The sequence below is a fragment of the Chlorocebus sabaeus genome, chromosome 21, assembly GCF_047675955.1.
Source record: "Chlorocebus sabaeus isolate Y175 chromosome 21, mChlSab1.0.hap1, whole genome shotgun sequence".
Taxonomy (NCBI): Eukaryota; Metazoa; Chordata; class Mammalia; order Primates; family Cercopithecidae; genus Chlorocebus; species Chlorocebus sabaeus.
Window position 1 is genome coordinate 59,556,410 of NC_132924.1, and position 19,404 is coordinate 59,575,813.

At 35.0% G+C, this 19,404-nt stretch overlaps 1 protein-coding gene and 1 pseudogene across 2 annotated transcripts in view; both read right to left on the minus strand.

Moving 5' to 3' along the window:
• The window catches only part of VPS50 (VPS50 subunit of EARP/GARPII complex), a 119,637-nt gene that overhangs the window by 60,080 nt on the left and 40,153 nt on the right, over nucleotides 1-19,404 (minus strand). For both annotated transcript variants that reach the window (XM_007982147.3, XM_007982145.3), the window contains exons 11-12: nucleotides 18,359-18,457; nucleotides 14,801-14,941 (exon numbers count right to left, since the gene is read on the minus strand). In XM_007982147.3, coding sequence (XP_007980338.1) covers nucleotides 14,801-14,941; nucleotides 18,359-18,457 — 240 coding nt within the window. The remainder of the gene's footprint in view (nucleotides 1-14,800; nucleotides 14,942-18,358; nucleotides 18,458-19,404) is intronic.
• LOC103226549 (anamorsin pseudogene) lies at nucleotides 1,545-9,633 on the minus strand (annotated as a pseudogene).

Here is a 19,404-nt window from a genome sequence, read left to right on the forward strand (position 1 = left end):
AGTAGAAACAGGCTATGGCAAGTATTGCCATGGTATGGTTGATGCTCACGATATCACAGTTAGTAGTGGTCCTTGCTCTTTCAAAAGGCTTTTTCTTCCCGTAATGATCTCTCCCTCTAAACTCACTCACCAAAACATTGTTTTGGCAAGTAATAAAAATACTAACTTATAGGATTTACTACACTTCCATGTTAAGTATATCAAATCTTTGAAACTAAACTAGGAAGTACTAAAATAAAGAAGTTAAGCTCTGGAAACAGACCGTGGGGTTTATGCCAAGAATGCTAGAATGGCTTAATCTTACAAAATCTATTAATATAATTTGCTCTATTAATAGGTCTCAGAAGAAAAATCAAGTGATTATCTCAATAGATGCTGATTTTAAAAATTTTCTCAAAGTGGGCTTTAAGAAAATTCAAAACCCACTCCTAACAAAAACATATGAGGAAATAAGAATGAATAGGTATTTCCTTAATATGAGAAAACTCTAAGGCACAACCACTGTGGTCTCACACACACACACACACACACACACACACAAATGATGCCCATTATCTCCATGACTATTTAACTGTTTACATTGCTATTTATGAGAACACTTGCTAATTCAATAATTTCTTTGTTTGATTCACAGCAGATGGGCTGGTATTTAACAACGATTCAGAAGTACAAGCCAATGCAATTAGATTACAGAAAACAGAGGCAAAAGAATAGGACAAGAAAAAATAAAACTATATCTGCTAATGACATAAAAATATGCCCGGAAATTCCTAGAGAACCAATAATAAAACTAATTCAAACCATAAAAGAATTCAGCAAGGAAGTAAGTTATAAAATGTACATGCCCAAACCAATGGCATTTGTATACAAATAAACATTTAGAAGAGATACTGAATGAGAAACCCTCATTTATAATAACAAAAGAGAGAATTTTTAGGAATTTAATGAGAAATGATTGAAAACCAAGAAGAAAACCATGAAACACTCCCAAGAGACATAAAAACAGACTTGAAAAAATGGAAAGAAATCCCTTATTCTTGGTTAGGATGTCTCAACATCATCAAGATGTCAATTCTTCCTGAGTAAATTTATAAATTTACTGAGATACCAATAAAAAAGTACAGAAAAAGATCTGGTCTCATATAAAAATCTGGTATATGATAAAGATGGCATCTCACATCACTTAGATGAAGATAGTCTTTTCCTCACAAATTGTGTTGAGAAAACTGTATAGTTAGCTGGAAAAAGATAAAATTAGACATATTCCTCAAGAATACGTAAGAATAAACTCCAAATGAATAAGATATTTAAATGTCAAAAATAAAACTATACTAGAAGAAAACATGAATCAATGTCTCTCTAACACTGATATAAAGACTTTCTAATTACAACACAAAATTTACAAGCAATAAAAGTAACATTTGATTTTTCTATATAAAAAATAAACAATTTATATAGCAAAAAAAATACCATATATGAGGTCAAAAGACAAATGACAACTCTGTAAAATATTCACAACATATACTCACAATAAAAAGCTGATATTCCACATTTATATAGAATTCTTAAAAGTTTGGGGGAAAAAAAAAAGACTAAAACTTCTATCAAAAAAAATGAGAAAAAATGCACATGAACATACTTTATAAACAGAGATATAAAAATGGCCCTTCAACACAGAAAAGCATGTTCAACTTTACTTGTAACAGGACAAATATAAATTAAAACTACAAGATGCAAATTCTCACCAATCTCAAAGATTCTCACCAATCTCAATAGCTGAGCACTGACAAACATTCTCTCCTTAACCAAACTCTAGTGAGGCTCCTCTCAGCTATCTTCTTAACCATGGCCTAAAAAAATTTGGATGAAACACCTACCAGAGTCTCTAATGACTCAAGTCACACCCCTAGGATGACTTCAGCTCCCCCTTAAAGTGCCAGCCTGAAAAAAACTCAAGGTTGCCAATGTACTTGAAAAAAAAATGTACTATTTGTTCCAACATCTGAAGATAGGGCCCCTGTTCCCCAGTCTCTGTGAGAGGGTAGGAGCCTAACTTCCATAAACATCAGTTAGCAAATACTAATGGGTTTCACATGGACTAACTCCCTTCTCACTTTTTGTAAAATGTTCACTTTTCTGACTCCACTAAGCCCCTGCTCAACCCCTTCCCTCATTTTCCCTTTAAAAAATGCCCAGTCACCATTGTATAAATCAAAGTTGAGTCAGTTCACACTCGACTATTTTCCCTATTACAATAATATCTTCTGATTAAAACCTGTCCTTAACACTTTAGTATCTGGCTTTATCTTTGACATCATATACACTCTGTTGGCAAGGTTGTGATGAAACAGGCACTCGCATACATTACTGATGCAAAATAGTACAATCCCAAGGAGGGAAATTTGTCACGATCTAACAAAACCTACATGTGTATTTTTTCTTCAACCCAACAATTCTACTTCTGGGAATTTATACTGAAGGTATACCTCAAACAATGTGAAAATACATATGCACCATGTTATTTATTAAAGGATTATTTGTAATTGCAAAACACTGAAATATATTTAAATGTCCAAAGACAGGAGATTGGTATAACATTATTCATACATACAAAACAGTACTTTGCAGCTGTGAAAAACAATTTTGGGTAATTTCTCACATTTACTTTTATAATTGCTACCCTTACAATGAGTCAGTCTTAATGTTTTCCCTTGATGATATGGTTTGGCTGTGTCTGTCCCCAATCAAATCTCACCTTGCATTGTAATAATCCCCATGTGTCAAGGGCGGGGTGGTTTCCCCCATACTGTTCTCGTGATAGTGAATAAGTCTCATGAGATCTGATGGTTTTATAAGTGAGAGTTCCCCTGCACAAGCCCTCTTGCCGGCACCAGGTAAGATGAGACTTTGCTCCTCATTTGCCTTCCGCCATGATTATAAGGCCTCCCCAGCCATGTGGAACTGTGAGTCAAGTAAACCTCTTTCATTTCTAAATGACCCAGTCTTGGGTGTGCCTTTATTAGCAGCGTGAGAACAGACTAATACACTTGGTTTAGTTTTAGCACATAATTATACCTGACATCCCTCTTATACCATACACATATGACGAAAGCCAATACTAATGCACAGGGTCAGGAAAAGGCTAAAAACTTTTTCCGAGAACAAGGCAAAACAAAAATCCCAAAAAGTTCTGGGCTGCAACTCACCAATCATACACCCAAATAAAGGTACTCCGGTACAAGTCAGTATTTCTAACTTTTATTAGCCCAACTTTGCGTAAATTTATATACTATGCAAACAAATTTAATCTAAGTATAGCCCAACATTCTTTCTGGTAGATAAGAGAAAGGCAGTGTTAGTCATATTTTTTCCCAAAGAAAAATTATGACTGTACAAATAATTGTGCTATAGTCCTATAATTAATTTCTATTATACTTGTCACAGTTTAACAAACCAGAAAATTAAAACTTAGACCTACTATCTTCTATTCTCCACCCAACCACTGTCCAGCTCATTATCTGCCTATTTGAAAAAAAGGAGGTCCTTCATTATGTTATCTCTTGAAGATTTGCTGAAATTTAATGGGTTTGGAAGAGATATACACACACAGATGTTTATGTGAATCTTTTTTTCAAAAAAAGTTAGTTACATAGTGAAGCTATAGCAAGGCTTTCTTCCCACTGAACTGATTCAAGTGTAAATAATCCAGAGATCTAGCTAAACCACTGCACATACCTAAACGTCTCCCAAAAGAACCCAAATTTATTATCTTCAAATATATTCACATGTACAAACATAAGACTATGATATATGCAGCACCAGCAAACAAGATGATTCTTGCCTGTTTATATTCTATATAGGCACAAATGTAAAGACCATTTTATTAAATACATATACAATAAATAGTTTAAGGAAAAAAGGTAAGGTGGGGTAGATTAAAAACAAAAACAAAAACAATGTTTTCAATAAATTTAAGCCCAGCTATGTTAATCTCTGAGGGTTATATTGGCAATAAGTTAAAAGAGTTATTCCATTTTAACATTGAGCCCATTTCCATTATGCCGTGCAACCAACTGGTGTCAATTCTCACAGTGACAAATGCTTCTCATCCTTTTAACATCAAATAACTAAAATCATTTGCAACTAGCATTTTCTTTATTTTTTTTCAAGATATGCAGCAAGTTTAATACCTGAAGGTGAACAGAAATGACAACAGGACACAGATGCAATGCTACAGTAAAATGTGGTTGGGGATGGAAGGGGGCAGAGGGACACTGGATATCATCACAGCAACCCGTGAGTGAGTTCTCTGGTGCCCTGAGGAGGTGGTGAGACACTTGGCGTGTGTCACAAAGAATGGAATAAACTAACAACTCTGAAAGACAAGCAGGTGGCAGCATTGCTGAGATGAGACTCGGGGCAGGGGTCTGGAGCTCTGTCACAGAGTGTTAATGCTCAAGGATGCCTGGGCTCAAGAGTGTTCTGGTCAGTATTTTAAATCAGAAGAATGGCTTCTTCAGAACACACTTCCTTCTCTTAACATGAGGTGAAGAAACCCATCCCATTCTGAGTAACTGGGCCCCATAATACCTTGGTCTTTTGACACACAGCAGCACTACACACCACTGCGCTCCCCCAGCCAGCTTCACTCTGTCTGCTAAGCACCCACCCTGCAAATGGATCTCAGAGTGAACAAATCTAGAGGAGGTGGGAGGAGCCACCGTGGTGGGATGTGAGGGACAGGAGTTGGCTGGAGGAACAGATGGGTCCCATGTCAGGTCCCTCCTCGGCATCATGAAGATTGCTATCACTCAGAAGCATCTTTTCCCCAGGTTTGAAGCCTGGCATCCCAAGGTGGGGGCAGCTGGCACAGCGGAAGGCATCACCTAGATAGCAGTTTCAACAAGCCGACTTGGGTTGGGAGCTTATCTGTTCCCTCAACTTCTCTTTTTCTAGTTCTTCAGCAAGGCCCCAGGTGCTGTTCTTGCAGGCCTTCCTCTTTTTCCCTTCTCCACAAGAAGCAGCCCACAGGGAAGCCAGATCTGGCTTCTTCAAATCTTTTGGATCCAGCAGCTCATCTGAGTCAATGAGATCCATGCTGTCATCCTCCATATCGTTGGCTGAGAGGGTCCACAGCTTGGCAGCAACAGGGTCCACAGCAGGCTTCACTGAAGGAGAAGACTTCTTGGTGATGGAAAGCTTAAGCTGACTAGAAGAACCCACTTCAAAGTTTGATTTTTTGCCTGTGATCTGAACAAACAGCAGGTGGTCACTTTCATGACCAAGATATTCTCAAACAGACAGTACTTCCTCAGGGGTTAGGGCTCCCACTGCAGCTCTTTCACTTCCATAAGACCAGAAAGAGTCAGGGCTGAACACAGCTTAGATGCTGTCTTCACTTTGCTATTGTTATCTACAGCTGTCTCTTACTGGCTCTTTCAGAAAAAGATATTCACCAGGCCAAAGGATCCGGGCGATTTCAGTCAAAATCTCAGCACTGTGCAGAGTGGTGCTTCCCAGGACTAAACCCGACAAAATAATGTCAAAGTTGGATTCTTTGTGGGCAGACTGCAACAGCTGGTTGATGTTTTCCACAGACCTGCGGCCCTCATTGCCAGTTAACACTTGAAGCTTATCCACCAGACCTTTCAGAGCCTCCACTGGGGATGACTTATCCCAGACCACTGCCACAAACTGGCCAGCAGAGATCCCAAAATCTGCCATTCTTGCAGTGCAGTACTGACGGACCTAAAAACTGCTGGCCAAAAGAGAATCAAGACTGCCGCCCAGTATTTTCTACTTTATAAAAATCACCTCCAAATTTCAAATAAAGAATTTTATTACAAAGACATAAATGAATCATAACCAAAGAGATTCAATGAAGCCAGAGAATAAGCAAATAATTACACAAGTAATCAAAAAATAAAAGGCAGGCTAAGAAAAGGAACCTGAGTGTTCCACCCAAACATCAATTCTTCACATCTGCAGGGCATAATGGAAAGAGACCTAAATTAAGAATTGGAATCCCTGGATTCCAGCTGGCACTAGTTCCACAACTTACCAGTCACATGCCTTAGATAATAAACTACTCCGGTTCTCAGTTTCGCCTTTCATAAATATGTTAGAGATACCTGTATCTTCCTGTTTCATCACTGGTTGAAGTCATTCATTGATTACTAAATACCTACATTGAAACTCAGTTCAGGCTAAGGGGAGACTCATCTGGCATAATACTAGGAATATCATAGCAGAGGAGCACCATACTATAACGCAGTTCTATGTTCACATCACATATGGAAAATAGCAGTGAAAGTCTTGATTGAATCAATTTACAAAATATTCACATAGTAAGACACCCCAAGAGCTAAATAACACGTCTTGAAATTTTTTTAAGAATAGATAAGAAATCGCAATTTAATTACCAAATATTTCTCTGTGTTCTAAAGCTATTTTCCACTGCTACACTACAACTGAAAGCTAGTAGCATCAATTTATTTAGCAAAGATTATAAAGTGAGAGGAAAAGATAAAATAGGCATATAATCTTTGGAAAATATCCCAAGAAATACACAGAAAAAAAAAGGAAATTTTAAGCATCCTAATTTTAAAAAAATCCATAAACTTATAACAGAGACAACATACATGTCTAATACATGTGGTGATCATAAAAGGTCAACAAATATCCTAGGAGGAAGGATTTGGAGAATATGAACAAACTGGATGTTCTATGCAAGAAGCTCACAGCATTTCCACTATGCTTCACATTCAAACACCACAATTCACTCCTTAATCCAATTTTGATTAACACTTTCACAAAATCCACAAATCTGATTTCCCATCTCTTACCACTGTCAGTTCACAGTAACACTTGGCACCTTCCATTTCTACTATTAACCATCTCAACCAACCCACCTGGTTAAAATAAAAATGATGAAACTAGCTTATCAAAACCAGCAACATCTGAGTCTTGATTATAAAATATAAGTTGAGGCCATTTTCAAAGAACAGTATAAATCCAGAAATTAATATAAGCAGCCTTTATAAGTCTGAGGCACACAATAAGAGAATGTTGTCTTCTGAAAGTTATTTAAATGCAAAGTAAAGCAGTAAATACAGGGGGAAAAGCTGCTAGTCTTTTGCTTTTTATTCTATAATTTACTTTAATACTCATAAGAAATCTCTATAACTAAATCCCTACAAAAATTTCAAAGTAATGCTTTTTATATTAGAGCGTCAAAATGAAAAATCTTAGGGATGGTTGTAATGAATTATTTTGTTCTTGTTCCACGTTTTGATTTAGCACTCTAATCACATCCTAACAAACATAAAGGGAACAGATGTTTTGGCATCCTCACAGAGATCCAAAATTCCCAGTGCTTCCAGCCCCCAAAACACACACACAGTGATTGATTGATTTCAAAAAACAACAAAGAGTTATCAGTATCTTTAGATGAATGCTGTTGGCACTATAAGCTCACATCATCAGAAGCTGCTGGGGAGAATCCTGCTTATCTGAGTGGTTTCTGAAAATATGCTGCTGGTCAAAACAGCACTAGGCCCAGGGAGTTGAAAACAGCTCGGGGTAACTCTGGACCTACAGAAGCGTCTGGGCCAGTATCTAAAATTTAATTACTCCAATACCTAATTACTTCTGTGAGGGCCTACCTATATGAAATATGATTATCTTAAGAAGTTTCCAACCATTGGAAACCAGAGAGGTAGTACTGCATAGTGGAAAGAGCACTGAACTAGATGAAACATGTTTGGGCTTGGAGCCCAACTTCGCAACTTACTTGATCATGACTCCTGCATAGCTATTCCTGTATCTAAACCCCAAAGATTAAAGCAAATCTCCTAGAGTCCCTCTGAAGCTTTAAAAGCTATGAGTCTCCATAGACAAAACTATGCATATGCTTTTAACAAAATTTTCCTTGTAACTCACTGGTTTCATTCATTATTTAAAAACAACTATAAACGGGGAGAAAAACACTCATTCTCATCTACCAGGCATTTTATCATTAATGCTAAATATGTATATACACATAAGACATGTAATATGTATGATATAAATAATCCCAACTTGGAATTAAGTAACTAGCACTCGTTAAATTGTGAAATAAAAAGTTCTTCTTTAGTTGGCAGGTTATTCTAATTGCTGTTAAATGGCCTTAATCAAATAGATAGCTCAATATTATAAAACAAGCAAAGCATGTATAATCAGAATATATAATTATCTTTCAAAGTTTCAAGTGATAAGATGCTATTAACCCCCATGCTGCCTGAGATCACACACAAAAAGGTAGTATTTAAATACAAAGATACTATCAAATAATCAGGTGTTTGGCAGGTTTCAAATATAGTTTCCTGTTGGGCAAGGTGGCCCAAAAATGGTTTCCTACTAGTATATTATTTTTCCTTTCTGCTGGAAGCTGTGTGCCACCATAGGTTGGCTCTTTTTTACTTCCAATCCAATCCCCCTCCCGGAAAAAAATCACCCAGCAGTCTAAATTACATTGCTAATGTTAAGGGTTCTTAGACATGAACAATATAGAGGCCTTACCAGACCTGAGCCAGTTTCAAATGAAGAGAACACCCCTCCACTTCCAGCCAAGAGAGTAACACTGGTTACCTAGATAAATGGTTACCCAAAGCATGTGCTCCATAGGCACTCATTATTCCCTGGGTGCATTAGAAACAAACAAACCACCATACTGAAAAATCCGGTTAAACCAAGCCAGATAATCTACTGTTCCTTTCACCCGCCCTGTGCTTTCCTACTCTCATGGCATTGCTCATGATATTTCCTTTCCATTCCTGGACACACACTGTTCCCGTTGTGCCTGTTGAAATCTAAGACCCAATTTTTCCTCCCTTGCCAACCTTAAAGAGGTATTTTGACCCCTTGGATACTTTATGCCGTTTGACCTTTTCTTACTCTACCTCTGATCATAATTAATGTGACCTTAACTAGATGATTACTTTAAAGTCTTACTTGTCCTTGCTGATCTAAACTGATGACTAAGTAAGAAAACTGATGACTGTGTAAGAAAAGCTCAGTAGGCCGGGCACGGTGGCTAACACCTATAATCCCAGCACTTTGGGAGGCCAAGGTGGGCGGATCACCTGAGGTCCGAAGTTCCAGACCAGCCTGACCAACATGGTGAAACCCCATCTCTACTCAAAATACAAAAATTAGCTGGGTGTGGTGGTGGGAGTCTGTAATCCCAACTACTCAGGAGGCTGAGGCAGGAGGATCACTTGAACCTGCTGAACCTGGGAGGTGGAGGTTGCACTGAGCCAAGATCACGCCATTGCACTCCAGCCCAGGCAACAGAGGGTGACTCCACCTCAAAAAAAAAAAAAAAAAAAGAAAAGAAAAAAGAAACACTCAGTAATGACAAGGGAACTTAACACTTAACAAGTTATAGTGCTAAGAATATGAAGTCTGTGTCTTCTACCAGCATCCATGAAATAGTAACGGCCTAGCTTATTAATTTGCAAGTAGAATAAAATTTCAGATTCTTCACAATTTTTGATGATCCAGAGAGAAAATGGCAGGAAAAAAAGGAAGAAACGAATAAACTTTCTTTGCCTACCTTTTGGTCATTAAGTTTTAATTTTAAAAATTATTGAAACCTACTTAACCTAGAAATCATTACATAAAATCATATACTACAAAATTAGCTAGGCAGTCCATATATATGATAAGAATAAATCTGACAACTGAATTTTTAGCTCATTCTGAAACTGACCTGAGCAAACCAAGTAAATGATAATATTCTTTGAAGTGAAAATGTTTCTCTCTTCAACCAAATATTCAAATTTGTAACATTCAGCAAGAAAGGTCTACTCACCTATCCAACCACATCAAGCAAATTAACCTCAACAATCAATGAAATGTCATTTAACCTCCCTACCATCCCAAATATGCCTGAGTGGTATGCAACACAAATTATTTTTGATATGCTACCTCTGGCATCTGACAATTACGGCATTAAATAAAAGATAATCAGCATTCACGTGCTCAGGGAAAGGGATAAATGCACACTCTGCTGCTCAGGAGTGTAAATTGAAATATCATTTTTTTATAGTGCAATTTAGGAAAGACAAACCAAAAGCCTTTAAAATGTAAAGCTTTGACAGACAATGCAATTTCATTTCTCATGATTTATCCTAAAGAAACAATTAAAGATGTACACAAAGATTTAGCTTTTAAGAATATTTACTACAGTGCTATTCATAATGACAAAAGCTGGAAATAACATAAATATTCAAGAACAGGAAACCAGTTAATTAACCCACAGGACCTCTTACAGTGAAATATCATTTGGCCACTAAAAATTATACTGAAATGGAAAAATTGTTTATAATGTAGCAAGTGGGAAAAAAGTTATAAAACAGTTTGTGGAGCTACTTTTAAAAGCTATCAGCTTATACACATGAAAGAACCAGCTTTGCATGCAGACATATGCATTTTTACTTTCTTCTTTTTGCTTGTGCTTTTCCTACAATTAATGTTTTAGTTGTCTAATTTAAAATATGCACATTTTTGAGAATGTATATTAATGACTGCTTAATTTGAGTCACTATATAACTCATATCATCTCTAACCCTATAAAGACTGTGAGTAACATAAAGACATATAAATAACATACCAGTTTAAGAAACTGGAAAACAGAAAAGGGATAAGGAGGCAGCAGTTAATTCTATAGAGAACCCAAAACAAAATGGGTACTAAACGTGAACATTAACTTTAGCATTAACTTCCTGCAGCTTATCATCCATAGTAAAGAGAGTCACAGTATTGGATGACAGAAAATATTAATTCTTCACAAAAATCCTGAGAATTTAGGAACAAAAACGTGTTTTCACTCAAAAGAATCTGTCTTTGGGGTTTTATACTAATAACAAAATAAACTGTATCTTCTATAGGCACCTTACTAAAGATATTGTTTCACTCTCAAAAAACTGACAGGATTATAATTGAGTAACAAAAAATATTATTTTTAATAATGCAACTTTAAAAGCCTATAAGAATGGAACATTAGATCAATATTACAGTTTGTCTATGATGTACTAATATAAAGCACCTGTAAAAAGTACACAGCTCAGAGAAGGTGGTCAGTGTTGGTTTTCTTTCCCTCTCACTTAACCTAAACAGACTAGTTGTGTCAACACCACACCAATTGGAGACAAATATGGCAATCTAATTACTAAGGAAACACCTCCAATGTGCCAGGCACTATGAAAACACATAATGAAATAATTTTGAAAGCTGTTTCTAACAGAAACATTTTATTTTCTCCCAAATAATATATATGAGTGTGTATGTATATGTGTGTATATATAGAGAGAGAGAGTATATTTTTATATAGCACATATTTTTAGTACATTATGAAATTCATCATAAAAACAGAACTCAAAGCTCATTAAAATCATTTGGAAATGAACAATTTCAAAAATAGTTGAGAAAACTTCAGGCAGCCTAGCCAACCCTATTATCCTAAAATTAATCAATAACATCCTAATTAGCATCTTGAAATAAGCTCCCCCGGAAAACCCATCAGTCTGCCAAAGTAAAGTTATCTTTAAGAAGGAACAAAAAATCCTTATGAATACTTCATAAACTTTCAAATAAACCACAAAGTGTTTATCTACAAAGGTGCTAAATTAAAAGCTTCCAAATGTTGTCTATAAATCTCTGCAAACTGGTGTAAAAATGTAGGGTACATCAAAATGTAAATGCAATCACAAATAAGGCTTAATATTTTAAGTAAATAAAAGTACTACTATGAGCCCTTTATATTGTCCCTTTCCAGAAATGAAGTATGATAAATTTTCATTTGGAAATCTTGCTGCTAAGTATTACCAATTTATTTGGGTTTCAAAATAACATACCCGATTTTTTTTAAAAAGTACCTAAACAGCTGGTGTAAAAGCAGTAAACCAATACATTCAAGAAAAGCAGGGAAAACAGACTAAAAGACAGCCAATAAAAACCATGCATCTAATTAAACCACTCAAAAAATATGGTTTAGTAAAGAAAAAAAAGTACATTCAACTGCAAAATGATTTCAAAAAGCTCAAAACCAACTAAACTTTTAAACTCAGAGCAATGGTGAATGGAAACAAATGGCAGAAAATTGACTGGGAAAGGATGCTGCTGGCCTTAAGAACTTGAGGTTCTGTATACCAGAGTAAATAAAAATGGAACACTAATTTCATCCCAGATATCCAAGAGGGTGTTTTTTTTTTTTTTTTTAATTAGTTCAATTTCACTGTAGCTCATTTAGGCTGATATCTAAGAATGGTTTAAAATGATACTATGAATAACGCAAGCAGATGATTATCTCTTTTCATTTCCACTCTTTCCATTTAAAGGAAGCACAATTATTTCCTGTTCACAGGAACTCAATCTCCCTCTTAACTCTGTACCATTCATCTTAATTTTCAATGTTATTTTTAAGCTCTATGTATAATTAAACACTTCCTTCAAAACATTGCTACTGTGCAGAGGATATAAACTTCCAAAATGCCTAGACTCTTTCTTCTCATTTCATGTCAGTCAACACCCTGCACATCTTTTGAGGACTCGTCTGCTTCTTGCTCACCTGACGCTCCACTGCCACATTTGCTCTCACACAAGTATATCTTCAATAATTATTATCAGCTATTCTTAGTCAGAGGCTAAAATGATCCCCCACTGCCACATATTGAAAAATAAGAAGCTTACATTCTACTACGAGGTTCCTTCATGAATTATCTCTCTTACCTGAGTTATGCCACAACCTTGATATTTTTTCTTACCAGGAAAATGTATTTAGATTTTCTTTCATCAGCTTTTTATTCAGCTCCTAAGGGTTCTATCTTTCCTCTCCTTAGCTAACCATTATATTTTATATACATATGTATATACATATATATCACCTACTATCACACATACATGTATAATTTTATAATAAAGTACCAGAAGTTTCTTGGGGATAATTTTAGCAAGTATTTACTAAAGATGAAATCAAGAATAATCTATTTGTTATCTGATAATTTAAATATATACACAGCTACTTCAAAAGATTATTTTGTAGTCAGCTTTTTTTTTTTTTTTTTTTTTTTTTGAGACAAGAGTCTCACTCTCTCGCCCAGGCTGGACACCTCAGCCTCCCCAGGAGCAGGGATTAAAGGCATGCACCACTACACTCGGCTAATTTTTTTTTTTTTTTTTTTTTTTTGTATTTTTAGCAGAAGTAGGGTTTTGCCATGTTGCCCAGGCTGGTCTTGAACCCCTGGCCTCCTTGGCCTCCCAAAGTGCTGGGATTACAGGCATGAGCCACCACGCCCGGCCTACAGTCAGCTTTTTTAAAAAGTGAAAGAAACTCAGGAGAAACATAATGATAAACACCTTGAGCACAAAGTTTTGTTCATAAAAAATTTTGTTCAGCTTTTTATTATATAAATGCACAGAGGGGCTTTCTCAAGAAGCATGAGCACAATATATGTCCTTGATTGTTTTAAAAGCATATAAAAGTGGTCAATAAAAGAAAGCAAAATGCACACACACAAACATACTCAACAGATTTAACCAAATTTAAAAAGATGAAAAGACAAAAATCTAATTTGCTTAAAATGTTTGGTCTAATTTTTAAGAGTTCTTTTCTGCTTTAACAGAAAAAAATTGCCAACATAATAAATTGGTTTACCATCTATTAGTGAGAGCAACATTAGAATAAAAAAATTAATAAAACTTATTAGAATAAAAAAGGTGATTGAGTAATTTTATAATATATACTATCAAAGTAAGAACATAAGAAAAATAACAATAAACAACACATTTCAAAATTATTAATATTTACCAAATGATAACTGTACTTAAAACTGAACATTTAAAGACAAAATTATGCAGCTACATCACACTTAAAGTTAATAATCATAAAATCTGTAAAACAGTCCTCATAGTTTCTACAATTAGTTTAAAAAGATATTTTTAGCCACATGTTAACATACATCCACTGTCGTTATTAACTTAATCTTTAATACATCATATATAATACACCCTTCCAGGATACTTATTGTAACTCAGGTAAGAAAATTTCTCTAGTACCCAACAGACATATAACCAGCAGGTTTGACAACTCATTGTCATGACAATTCACTGAAGGATGAAGATTACTTAATTTTACACTAATTCCTCACGATTTTTCACCTAAGTCCTGTTCCTTCCCAGTCTTCCCTATAAAAGCAAATAGCACTACCATTCTCCCAATTATTCATCACTCTCTTTTCCTCACACTCTACATCAACTCATCAGCAGGACCTACTTCTAAAACAGAACCCAAGTCAGTACACTTCTCACCTGTTGGGTTATATTACTTAAAAACCTATGTTTCTTTAAAAAGAAAAAGAAAAAAACAGTTACAGATGCTGACAAAGGCAGCATTCATACACATGAAAAAACTGGTTGAAAATCTGTACAGAAAACCAGCAATGATGGTTGCTTAGAAGCCTACTGGATGCAATCATAGGAGATAATTTGGAACCGGAGAGAGATGGATAAAAGAAGCTATGAAATGGCAGAGTCGATTGAGAAGCAATCACGCTCCAATCTCAGTAACCTTTACCATTTGTGTGACTGAGTCCTCCAATTTCTCTAAGAGGAAAAGAACAACTTGGAAGAAAAAAAAATTTTGGCAAAGATTTATTTTTATTTTAGTAGCATCTTCAAATAGGTAGGTGCCAAGATAAAGGAAATACAAATTTAAAATCTAAAGCAGAGATATATGAATAGTAATTAAGTCACTACATACTGTACAGAGATCCTTATATTGCAGCTTTTGGAATTTTGTGTCTGTGTTTCCTGCACATAGTTCCACATAACCAAGAACAACTTGAAACACGGTGTTGTGAATGGCTTGGGTGAAGTGCATATGAAGTTGATCCATTGCTGTCTGTGGAAAGAAAAAATGCACAACATAATTTCACATTATTAAAATAAATAAATTTCAACAGATTGAAAAAACCCAGGGAAACATGTTTTCAAATAATAGTTAGAACACAAAGATAATATTTTTCCCAGAATTATAACTGTAGGGTATATTATTTGCAAATAACCCTTCACATAACCAGATTATCAGAGCACTCAAAATAAATGTGACTCATGAACAATGCTCTGTTGTTCTTTATTTATAACTGGTACTCATCTTGCTCTTTCTTAAATATGTTGTACATAACCGTATCTCTAATTACCCTCTGCATCATTCTGCATGCATTCATTCTTTTGTATCATTCAGTGCATTTCTCAGTGGTAATCTTCTCAGGGAACCTCCCATGACCAGCCAATATGAATCAGTACTTTCTATCTCTGCATCCACATACCCTGATTTATATTTCTTTGTAGCATCTGTTACTACCTGATAGCATATTCATTTACAGGCATAAATCACAAAGCAAATTTTTTGGTTTCCCAGTGCATATAAAAGTTACGTTTATACTGCACTATAGTCTATTTAAAGTGTGTAATAGCATTATGTCTTAAAAAAACAACATATAAACCTTAATTTTAAAAAAATTGCTAAAAATACTAATAATCATCTGGGCCTTCAGCAAGTCAATCTTTTTTCTGGTCGAGGGTCTTGCCTCAATGTTGATGGCTGCTGACTGATCAGGGTGCTGGCTGCTAAAGGCTGAAGTGGCTATGGCAATTTCTGAAAAGACAACAGTGAAGTTTGCTGCATTAGTTGACTCTTCTTTTCACAAAAGATTTCTCTGTAGCATGCGATGCTGTTTGATGGCATTTTATCCACAGTAGAACTTCTTTCAAAACTAGAGTCAATGCTCTCAGACCCTGCTGCTGTGTTACCAACTAAGTTAATGTAATATCCCAAATTATTTCTTGTTATTTCAACAACATTCATGGCATCTTCACTGGTAGATTCCATCTCAAGAAACCACTGTCTTTGCTCATCCATAAGAAGCAACTCTTACATCCATTCAATTTTATCATAAGATTGTAGCAATTCAGTCACATCTTCAGGCTCCACTTCTAATTCTACTTCTATTGCTGTTTATACCACATCTGCAGTGATTTCTTCCACTGAAGTTTTGAACTCCTCAAAGTCATCATGAAGGTTGGAATCAACTTCTTCCAAACTCCTGCTAATGTTGCTATTTTGACCATCTCATGAATCACGAATGTTCTTAATGGCATCTAGAATGGTGAATCCTTTATGGGAGCTTTTCAATTGACTTTCCTGAGATCCAGCAGAGGAATCACAAATGTTCTTAATGGCATATGGTAAATCCAGAAAGTTTTCAATTTACTCTCCCCAGATCCATCAGAATAATAACTATCTATGGTACCTATAGCCTTATAAAATGTATTTAAGTAGTAAGACTTGAAAGTCAAAATTACTCCTTGATCCATGTGATGCAGAATGACTGCTATATTATCAGGCATAAAAACAACACTCATCTTCTTGTACATCTCCATCAAAGTCATAGGGGACTAGGTACATTGTCAATGGACAGTAATATTTTGAAAGAGAAATTTTTTTCTGAGCAGGAGGTCTCAACGGTGGGCTTAACACATTCAGTAAGCCATGCTGTAATCGATGTACTATCATCCAGGCTTCGTTACTCCACTTATAGAGCACAGGCAGAGTAGATTTAGCATAACTCTTAAGTGCCCTAGGATTTTCAGAATCATAAATGAGCATTGGCTTCAACTTAAAGCCTCCACATGCCCTAGTCCCTAAAAAGAGAGTCAACCTGTCCTTTGATGCTTTGAAGCCAGGCATTGACTTATTCTCTGTACCTCTGAAAATCCTAGGTGGCATCTTCTTCCAATAGAAGGCCATTTCGTGTACACTCAAAATCTGTCCTTTAGCATAGCCGTCTTCACTAAGCTTAATCCTTTCTAGCTTTTTATCTAAAGTGAGAGACATGAAGCCACTGTAGGTTTCTTAATTGGCCTAATTTCAATACTGTTGTGTCTCAGAGAATAGAAGGGTCAAAAAAGAGGGAGAGAGAAGGGGGAATGGCCAGTTGGTGCAGTGGTCAGAACACACACATTTGTGAATTAAGTTCACCATTTTATATGGGTACAGTCCATGGACCACAAAACAATTACAATACTAATATGAAGCTCACTAAACATAAATCACCATCCCAGATATAATAATGATGAAAAAGTTGGAAATACTGCAAGAATCATGAAAATCTGACACACAGACATGAAGTAAGCACATGCATGCTGTTGGAAAAATGGCACTGACAGACTTGCTTGACGCAGGTTGGTCACAAACCTTTAATTTGTAAATAACACAGTATCTGAAAAGCACAGCAAAGTGAAGTGTAATAAAAAGAGGTATGCCAGTATCCCTCAGTAAAAGGTAAGATACATAAAAGCCTACATCCAGACACTTGAAACAATGCGCGTAGGAGGTACCAAAAATATTAATGGAATTTAAGACTTAATCTTATGGGGGAAATGAGAAATTATAATCCTATTTTCAAAGGTGTTTAAACATATCCCTCAAAATTGCTAAGTTCTTTCTTCTTAGATTTTTTCTTGGGTATAGCTTAAGACATGAAAACTAAATTACAATAAACAGTAAAATTTCTTTATTCACATCTCAAAATGTAGAGTTTAAATTGTTTAGTAAATTTTTAAACTTCCTTCTAAAAGAGGGGAGCATTTAAGGGAATAAAACATTTACATCTATCACATTAAATGTTGTCTAGGTAAACATATAATCCTATACAAACAAAAGATACAATTAACTTGCAAAACAATGGCAACCGGTTTCAAGTCTTTCAAGGAAGCCCTTGAACAATAAGGGCATGAAAAGCCATACATTATGAGAGAAATTATGACATTTTGGGGATAAAAGGGCCCTCTGAAATATCTGATAAATAAAATGGACCTGTTTTACAGATAAATGTACAAAATGTACAATGCTGACATTATCATTTTGAGGGAGTCATGCTGGCCTATCTAACAACACATGAAGCTGCAAATTAGGAAGTCCTGTTTCAGAACCAAGAGCTGAGTTAAAAAAGACTACATATTGTCTCCCGCTGAATTATCTTATAATATACTTTTTGGAAAATCTACATAAAATTGTGAAAATATTAAAACTGACAAGTACTTCATAGTTCAAAACAAATTCCTGTAATGTTTTAATCACAGTATATGCCCTCTGAGTCTATGAGAATAACCATTTTATCACTGTTAATTCAGAATAAAAATGTACTTTGTTAAATAAAACTTTTTAAGGACATGAGATTTACAATATTCAGACTTAATCATGAAGGGCAACAAATTCCTGAATAAGGAAAAATTCAAACATGCTTTTGAAACAAACCTGTGTTTTTCCAAGGAGTCGATAAGCTTGTTGAACCTTGGTATAATGGTTAATGTCAAAATTCTTACAGATTTTGGAAAGAGCTACATCCAGCTGTTCCTATGTAATTAAAAGAAGCAAGAAATGGTTAAGGAATTATGTTTTCAAGGCAATGAGAGGAAAATATTAAGACTAATCTCTCACTTTTAGTTAACATTTACTATCATACCAGATTTAGAAGTCAAAAACAAAATTAAATAAAGTTATAAATTGCAATTGTAAATTTATTAGCAACTATAATCAAGTTTACCAAGATATTAACATATGAATTTCTATGTCTTAAAACCCATGCCTGGTGTTTTACAGGAAACAAAATAATAGTTTGGTAATAAATCTTACTCTTACTACTACTTAACGTTTCCTCAAGCATCTGCTAAAATCTTATATAAACTGAATTTGTGGTATTACTGGAATTACTAGAAAACAATAAAGCAATCTTTCTCTAATCAATGAAGAGGAATTCTCAACAAAACTACATTGAAATTAAAAGTATATTCCTCAAGATTTAAGCTCTTATATCTAAATTACTATGCTTTATGGATTTCCATTTCAATGATTTTACTTTGAAATAAGAGCTTTTAATATAAGTACAGAATAATATCTATTAAGAGTGAAGAAATACTGAGCTGTCAAAAGAAAGACTTCATTAAAATATTCAGAGAATTGTTAACTTAAGCCACTCAAAGCAGTTGTTTTTGTGACTATCAAATAAACTGTTATTCTCACAATTATTTAATAGCAAATAATTGCATTTATGGTCAAAAATTACTTTCTCAAAAGGTAATTTGAAAGTCCAATCTCAACTTTTATAAATACTCTTATCAGGAAAACAATAAAAGACTAGAAGAAAACAAATAATTCTTATTTATTAAAATGAATACCCCCCTCTGCAAAGATTGTCAAGGAAAGGGATGAATTTTGAATACATGTAACAGGCAAAACATGCTTCATGCTCACAATTACATATCTCTTCCTTTCTAGTTTCTACATTTTTGATGAACTATATG